At 39.9% G+C, this 8,491-nt stretch overlaps 1 protein-coding gene across 1 annotated transcript in view; it reads right to left on the bottom strand.

The window, feature by feature from the left end:
• Positions 1–779: 779 nt before the first annotated feature.
• Positions 780–8,491, bottom strand: part of ltl (leucine-rich repeat-containing larval translucida) — an 8,768-nt gene continuing 1,056 nt past the window's right edge. Inside the window, exons 2-8 of the mRNA XM_018539537.1 lie at positions 6,254–6,422; positions 5,603–5,736; positions 4,920–5,181; positions 3,802–4,068; positions 3,447–3,692; positions 3,148–3,349; positions 780–1,564 (exon numbers count right to left, since the gene is read on the bottom strand). Coding sequence (XP_018395039.1) covers positions 1,323–1,564; positions 3,148–3,349; positions 3,447–3,692; positions 3,802–4,068; positions 4,920–5,181; positions 5,603–5,736; positions 6,254–6,422 — 1,522 coding nt within the window. The 3' untranslated portion in view covers positions 780–1,322. The remainder of the gene's footprint in view (positions 1,565–3,147; positions 3,350–3,446; positions 3,693–3,801; positions 4,069–4,919; positions 5,182–5,602; positions 5,737–6,253; positions 6,423–8,491) is intronic.

The following is an 8,491-nucleotide window of genomic DNA, read 5'->3' as shown; positions in this document are numbered from 1 at the left end:
CGCGCATGGAATAACCGAACACCGTGCGCGAATGACATCGTGCACGGGCTGATCTCATTATGTATGCGTAGAGGCACGCTGATAACAATTCGTCCCTATTGGCACGAGTTAACGAAGAAGTCAATTGATCGCCCACTGCCAATCTGCTCGTGCCAATGGTATAAAGTTAACAGATTTCATTTGCTCCATTGACCCGTCGGGAATTCATTTGCATATACATGACCATCGAAAAACTTAAGTGAAGACCGAAGTCTTCCGCGAGTTATCACGTTATAGAATGTTGCTGTTTTCCTTCATTCATATCGTCGCTCTGTGATATGTCGGAAATTTATCAGAAAGCGATGTGATTAACGTGTTTCCGCTGTGGCTTCGAAACACTCTATGTGCCTTTCCATCCAAAATATAACGATATTCAATATATATTTTTTATTGCTTTATTATATTGCAGACACAATTGCATCTGTCAAGAACGCCGTATATGTTTAAACGAAAAAAAGCGAATTGATACCAAGTGAATATAAAAATAAATCGCCAATCGATGCGATATCAAATTTCGCAGACACGTTGTCGGCCATTCTCTATTTTGTGCGCTCAACAAAGAAGAAAATTTCATAAAATTTTCCTCAAGACTTATTTCTACATAAACGCGGAATTTTTCGCCAGTAAATACTATTTACAATACAAGGGCATGTAAGAACCTTATTTATTACTGAACGGAAAAATGAATATAATAATTTATTAGTATGGAGTACAATTCCAAGAAACATTCGTTTCTTCTTGACAACATACGGAATCTGGATCTTGAATTTTTCTCAAATTATTTCAAGATTTCAATATCAAATAAACGAGTAGTCCTCGTTCGAATGTCCAACGGGATATTTTTGGATGCACAAGATTCTCCTAAGTATACGTATCGAAGCTGTCCTGGTCCGTCTCGGGACTTGCTACGACTAAAGAAGATACTCCTCTCGGCGACTTACGAGATCGCCGAACGCGCAAAACCGCTTCTCTATCTATGTGTAGAGACAAACGCACAGACACACTGCCATCTTCGAAATCACTGGGAACGAAATCTTCCAAGAACGCTCGGAAATATCGGCATGCACATTTCACGATATACATGCACGTCGTCTTCTAACAATCGCTCCGCTCATACTTTGGTGATCTACCTCGCGCTTTTCTTGCCGTCTTGTCTCAATGAAGACAAGTTCTTGCGCGAATTTCTCAGATCTCTTTCTTTTCATCGTCTTCACCCTGTTTGACGTGGTGCTCGCGCAATTATTCTCATAGGGCCAGCACGCACCGCGGCGACGCTGGAACTTTTACTCGAGGGTGGCAGCGAAAGACACGTTGCTCCCGGATGCAGCCGCCGCAGCAGCCAACAGAAACGTCGGCGGTAACAGTGCTGGTGGTAGCGCCGACGTTAATTCGGCAGTCGTCGTTAATGGCACGGACGGTGTCGTCGTAGTGGGACAATCGCTGCCGACCCCGTAAACCTTGGCGTGATTTACCTCAAGCGCGACGGTCAAGTCGACCAGACCGGCATCGCACAGCACGGGATTATCTGCAAACAATAAAGCGTGCGTGTGAGTGTAAGGGCTTACTGTTTTTGATACACGATGAAGTGGAACAACAATAAGATATGAGAAATACATATATGTAGCTTGCTCGTCATAGGCCATTTGATTTTTTTGTTTTCCTGGTATCTTATGCTTTTATACAATATATTTTACTATATCTCAACCCTAAATTCAAGAGTCACATTATTTTGATCGTAAATTATCGTAAAAAAAAATTATCGTAAAAACACGCGTGATTAATGACGACGTGGCGCCAGCTGTGATAATAAAGATGGCCTAGCTGTAATATTAATCTTTAACCTAGTATGTAATTGTCCAAACTCGCAGGCTTTCCTAAACTTGTCATTACAATTCTCGTCGCAAGTCCTATGAGTTTCCTGGGTGCGAAATCGTGAGCGAAGTAGAGAAAGAAAGTGTCAAATAGAAGTTGAGACCAGTCAGGAGATAACAGGATTGGGTACGATAACGTGACTGCAAAGAGACAGAGTCGATATATTAACAATAACAAAAGCTCAACAGGCAGACACCAGAATATAATAAATAAATCGAGATGGCGCCGCAGCGGGGGTTATCGCGAGAAATGTAACCGTTGTAACAAATAATGTACGCCTCGGGAGCCGAACGGAGCCAGGCGATTATCAGCCAGTAATTTATTTTCCGTCCCCTTCGCGCCCGACTGCTCTCTTCTCCAGTCCCTTCTCTCACTCTTTCTCCCCTTGCTCGCCTTCCCACCGTTTGTTTGTCCACGCTGGACCTTACAAGCGGTGTATATTAATTATGCGATGCCGCTGGCGCCACTCATCGTACTATCTTCTATTAATATCTAATTGAATTTAATCGTTCATCAATCATTGCCAAATAATATTGAACAGTCAGCCCCTAATCGAAAAAGAAGCGTAATATTAGCGGGGAAAAAGCATGAGGGAAGCAGTACTAAACCGTGTGCAGTTTCATAAAATTATAATGAACATTTTTAGATATTTATTTTAGTATAGTGTAAAATTTATAACTTATTAAATTGAAATTCGCTTGTGAGATATCAGAATCCTCTACAATACGAACAGTAGTTGTCTCACCGAGCGCAGATTCCTATGGGAATCAGAGTCTCGTTTACGACTGTTAACTCGATTACCGTTCGTCTGTGACAAATCTTACGTACTGGCCGGATAATAAATTATACATTGCGCATATCGACTCTTTTTCTCACCAATGCGGCTATGTGATACCAAAATTAAATTCACATGTCTTGTCACCTTTAGTTAAGAGTTATTTTATCGAGCAGTATTATAGATATATCCGGGATATTTAAAAAAAAATAAGAGAATCACTTTTTCTCGCTGTTGCCCTTTTTCTATTTGTTTTTCAGATTAGAAGAGATGTACGATAAAAGAATCTTAAATATACAATACAAATTCTAATATTTGCTATTATATAATGTTATTATAAACAATCTGTTGTGTGCATGAATAGAAATACGTGCGGTAGCGTTAAATATGATACTAAAAGGCTGCGAAGAGGGACGCCTTGAAAGAAAGAAAGAGACAGAGTGTATCTAATATAAACTCACCTTGAAGGTATATACGTAGCACGTCGGGGACTCCGTGAATCGTGCATCGTGTATTAGCCACCAGCTCCGGCATAAGAGTACGTATTTGATTCATGCTAACATCGGCCCAACAGAGCGCCGGGAAACCGCGAAAATCTCGACCGGACAGCGTAACCAGGCGATTGTGCGACGCATTCAGTTCCTCCAGTGACGGTAGCCACGTCTAAATAACGATCGTACAATTGGTACACGATTATATCACACATTGAACAAAAAAAAAAGAAAGCAAAAAGAAAATTTGAGCGGACTTTTATATTTACCTCCGACGTATCCTCGAGGGTAGTGAGTTGATTGTGCGAGATATCGAGCACGCGTAACCCATCGAGACCGCGCAAATCGCGCGGTCCGATCGTGGGGCCCAGTGCGTTATGGCTAAGATTGAGCCTCTGCAACTCTTTCATGCCTAGGAACAGAGAGCCGTCTAGACTACGTAGCTCATTATGTTGAAGGCGTAGATCTTGGATAGTGCTGCCTGCAATCTCCTCACCCTCCTCTTCCACCAAATTCTGTGGACATCAAGGATAGATTGCGACCGATCGTCGGATCAGAGAACGTAAACAGTTTCGATGATGACGTTCGCTGATACGTAAAGTATCGAATGACGTAGATACCTACCTCGGAAGATGGCCTTCCTCTGTGGAGTCTGGCGATCCGGTTGTTCGACAGATCGAGCAGCTTAAGTTCACGTAGACCACGCAAGGAAGCTAGAGAAAATTCACGAAGCTCGTTGTGCGTCAAATTCAGGCACTTTAATGATCTAAGAGGATAAAGAGCGCTACTTCCATTTCCATCACCGTCCGCGCTGCCAAGAGACTTGAGAGAGTTGTGCCCGAGCTCGAGGTCTTCCAACATTTCGGCTTCTAAGAAATCGTCCGTGTTGAGCTAAAGAGACATAATTTAGAGAGATGTCTGTTGAAATTCTATTCATAATATAATATGTACGTAAACTGCGCAATCTAATTAACGTCATTCGAGTCGACGTGTCATGTAATTTGAACGAGAAAGTCGCGACGTGAAACACGTCCGTCTGTTTCGTTTGAGTGCCGACTTGAGATCCTTCCGCCAGGCGGAAGGCGGTAATAATTACGTTACGTCGCGGTAATTGGCTCAATATACGGTGCGCTTTTGCCTCCTCCGACTCCCTTGTCATATCGCACGCGTTAAAGCGTAATATTCGAGCACGTGCGCTCCGAATGCACTCGCCTGACGATGCAATTTCGTAGATTTACTCTCTCACTTTTAAATTCGTCGAAATTCCCCTCTCTCTATCGAAGAGAGAAGATTGGGATACCTAGAAACATATACCTTTAGAACACACTAATTATTTTTTTAATAATAAAATTTATATTAGCTATTCTTACATTACTTTTTAACTGAAGTAATATAACTGAGCAGCCAACATTAAAAATCTAATTATCGTTAAAAAAAATAATTAGTGTGTCCTAAGATATCACAATCTTCACTATCTTCGATAGAAAGAAGAATTTCGAAGAATCTAAAAATAAAAGAGTATTCCAAAGTACACACAATGTCTTTAGGTCTACCACAATTTCCCCTGCACTCGTGTTTATTCAATATATGTATTATAAAAAAAAACTTTCTGTGATTTAAAAAATTTTATTTTCGCGGATGAACAAATAAACATGGTACATGCTAACTTTCGTGAAATCAAGTATACGATCGGAGTCAGAGCTTAAGAAGAATCTCGCATGACATTATAGCGAATTAAATACCTCTTGCAATTCGTTATATGAAAGTTCCAGGAACTTTAGGCGCCTGGCTTTCTGCAGAGTGCCGTCGAGATTTCGGATCTTGTTCTGTTGGAGAAAGAGAGTCTCCAGACGGTGAAGGTATCGGAACTCGGCCGGAAGATGCGTCAGCTTGTTATCCGCGGCATAAAGCATCTTGAGATTGTGGCCGGACAACGGTAGTTCGCCATCGAGTGACGTGAGCTCGTTAGAATTAATGAGCAACCACTCGAGTTGATTCAAATCTCTGCAAAGAGCAAACAAGTGGGGCACGTGGCTAAATCGCGTTGGTTAAATCTCGCTCTACGCTCTACGTACTCGCCGCCAAGCGAGAATGTAGAATCGCAGATTTTCAAGTACGATTTTAAAGGTCGATGCTGATCAATAGTCCACGCAAGGAATTTCCCTTAATCAGTGATTCGCAATGTAATGGCTCAATCATAAACATAATGAATAGATAAGAGACGTAGTGTCTAAATGATAAGTAAACAGGATGGGTAAGATGCTGCGGTAGCTTTCCGACTATGAATGCAAGTCATGGATAATTAATGGAAATTATATACTTTTTAATTTCAACGACAATGTTGCAGTTTATAATTTTTTGTAATATTTAGATTTAAATGATCCGTTCTAATTTCGTACTTCAATCAATTTACGAGAAAAGATACCTTAAAGTATGATTTAGGCTGTTCAAACGATTCCTGCCGACATGCAAATGTTTCACTAGAGGCGGCAGCGAACCCGGGGTCATCTCAGAAATCGCATTTCCGGCCATGGCCAAATGCTGAAGCGTCGGATTGTGCTGAAATAAAAAAAAAACATATTAAATCATGTTGTATGAGTTTGCTATCACTTTTCTTCTTTATACTGACTATTCAATTTTAAAATTTCTTTTTCTTTTATATCTTCTATTAATAACGCCTCTTTTAAATCTAAGATCGTCTTTCTTAAACATTTAATACTAGCTTTCGCTGTTTGATCATAACAACACTCGAGAATTTACGCACTTTTAAGATTCGCAAAATACAAGATCCTGGTAATTTATGCAAAAAATTCATAACACGTAGCTGATTGAGCGAGTGTATAAGGTCTATTCTTTTCAAGTAAACTTCTTACATGGTTCATCTTTTATGTCCTGTACACGTTGAATAAAAAAAAAAAAAGAAAAAATCAACGGATACATAAAATGTTCTTTAAAACGTTCTTCTGCTTAAAAGAACAAGTTTATGGTCTATCGTGTTAACAACCTTCTCTCTATTCTGATCCCCTTCTTTCATAGTACACACGAGTTCTAAAGCTAAAGTAATCTAATCACTTACCTTGAAGTCATCCAAATCGATACGAATTATCCGATTCCTGCTAAGGTCTAAAGTTCGTAGCAATGATAGATGCGTCAAAATGTGCCTTGGTATCGATGGTACCTCGTTGTCTGCGAGACTCAAATATTGCGTACGACCTAGACCAGCAAAAACATCGCCGTCCACGACCCTGCAAATCGTGATAGCACGCTTGTTCATGGGTCCTTGACTTCAGGGAAACGATATGCGACATACGGTAATCACGCGAGCGGCGTTTCCGCGCTCGTGATATGTTTATTTTATACATCTGATTTTTTGATTGGCACCAAAGAGCAGTAGTAGTATTTCATATTTTCCTCTGTTACAACGTTATTTATCATTTGTGTAGTAATACGTGACCGGAGCAACGAGCTGAGCCAATGAGGGCCCTGAAAAAGTGGCGACGCGCCAGACGTTATCGTTCGATTATACACTTAGTGTTGGCTCACTGCGACTCGTTATTTAATTATTCCACGACGGTAAACACACACAGCTTGCCGCGATAACTCGCGCGAAGAGGTCAGGCACGATTAAGATTTCATTCTTACGTCCCGTCCCTTCTCCCACTGTCTCGCGAGGATACTTAGCGTTCCTATAAAAAGAGACGCACAGTCCTCAAGGACCATCGTTCTTTTTTCTCAAAGCGAGATACGCGCAGCAGGATAATCAAGGAAGACTGGTAACTCGTCCTTTGTGTCGCTCGTAAAGGATGATGGCCACTGCGAGCATTATACCGAGGAAAGATGAATAATACAGAACGAGAGTCAAACATATGGATTGGAAAACTAGCAATCGTGTCGGTCGAGAGCTCCTACACCGAATTCGTCGCAATGTCGAGATGTATATTGATTTATCGCCTTTCTTCACCAATCTCCATGATAAAACCATTATGTAACGATATCCTGCTTCCGCTGTGTACTGGTCAACGTATCACGCCTGTTGTTACGTTTTGTTATAGCGCTTTACCTTCTCTCTAAAAACTGTTAGAGTGGATCTCACTTTGAAGAGTAAAAATTTCACTCTTACAAATTGAAAATTCAGCCATTCTTTTTCGTGATTCAATTTTCGCTTTTTAGAGTGAAATTTACTCCAAAGCATTTAGAGAATACTGGCTGGAACCGTACGAAAAAAGCTCATGACGAATACAGTCGAGACGAAATCTGCAGATGATTATAAATCAACTTATATGAACGGATTATTGTATTATATAAAGTGTCTGGAATGAACAATCAAGCTTGACGATTAGCTGCAACATTTTAGTGATGATCTACGTTCACGGTGGTTTTCTCAGCGTACACCCCGACAAAAGTTCAAACGTCGGTTCAAACGTGTACGCAATGGCGCCGCGGACGCCTTCGCAAATACTCATTGTGGGAATTAAGATCGCTTCTTTGTTATACATACACAAATGCTTCCATTCAATGTCCGCAATAGCAGACGATGACCTTTTGCAAAGATACTGACCGACCGTATCGACGTGTGTGGCACACTTCAGACAGAGGCTACGCGACGGAGTACGCGGGTACGGATGACAGACGTGCACCATGTTTCCAACATTTCGTTACCATTCAATTTGCCTACATTTTGCAATCACTTTTCAATCAAATAAATAATAATACAAAAGAAGGGCCACGAGCCTAATAATCTGTTTATTCCAAATTACAAAAATTTTGTAAATAATATTCACTGTAATGTTATAATCTTAACTGTTTATTATGAATTATTAAATTATTACAATAAAATAAAAGACAACATTTCCACTTCGCGTTAGATCACCTTCAATATTAAAAATAATAATTTGTGTATATTTGTTGTACAGATCGGTTAATATGTATGTACAATCTATATAACAATCGGTAATGTTGAGATCTGTGACATAAAAATCACTTTTCAAACGTTACCAGAATTTTTCAACTTTGTGTGGGATTTCGATACAGATATATTCCGCCCTTTCTGCTTCCTCTCATTATGGTATATCGTGTTATATGAATAGTTATTTCGTATTATTTCGTTAGTTTAATAAAGTCATGTAGTAAAGTTCTATGACTGATGAGAAACGGAGAATTACAACCCTTGTAATATTATTAAAATAAAGTAAAATTATAGGAGCAATTTTCCGATGTTATATTGTTGATAACGTTATACTGTGGTTTACAGTTAAATGGGATATTTTACTTTCCAATCGTTTCATCAAATTTTCTTTCAAAAAAAAAAAAAAAA

Source organism: Cyphomyrmex costatus, unplaced genomic scaffold (assembly GCF_001594065.2).
Source record: "Cyphomyrmex costatus isolate MS0001 unplaced genomic scaffold, Ccosl1.0 scaffold216, whole genome shotgun sequence".
Lineage (NCBI taxonomy): Eukaryota > Metazoa > Arthropoda > Insecta > Hymenoptera > Formicidae > Cyphomyrmex > Cyphomyrmex costatus.
The sequence above is the reverse complement of the archived record's forward strand: the minus strand, read 5'-3'. Positions and strand labels throughout refer to the sequence as shown.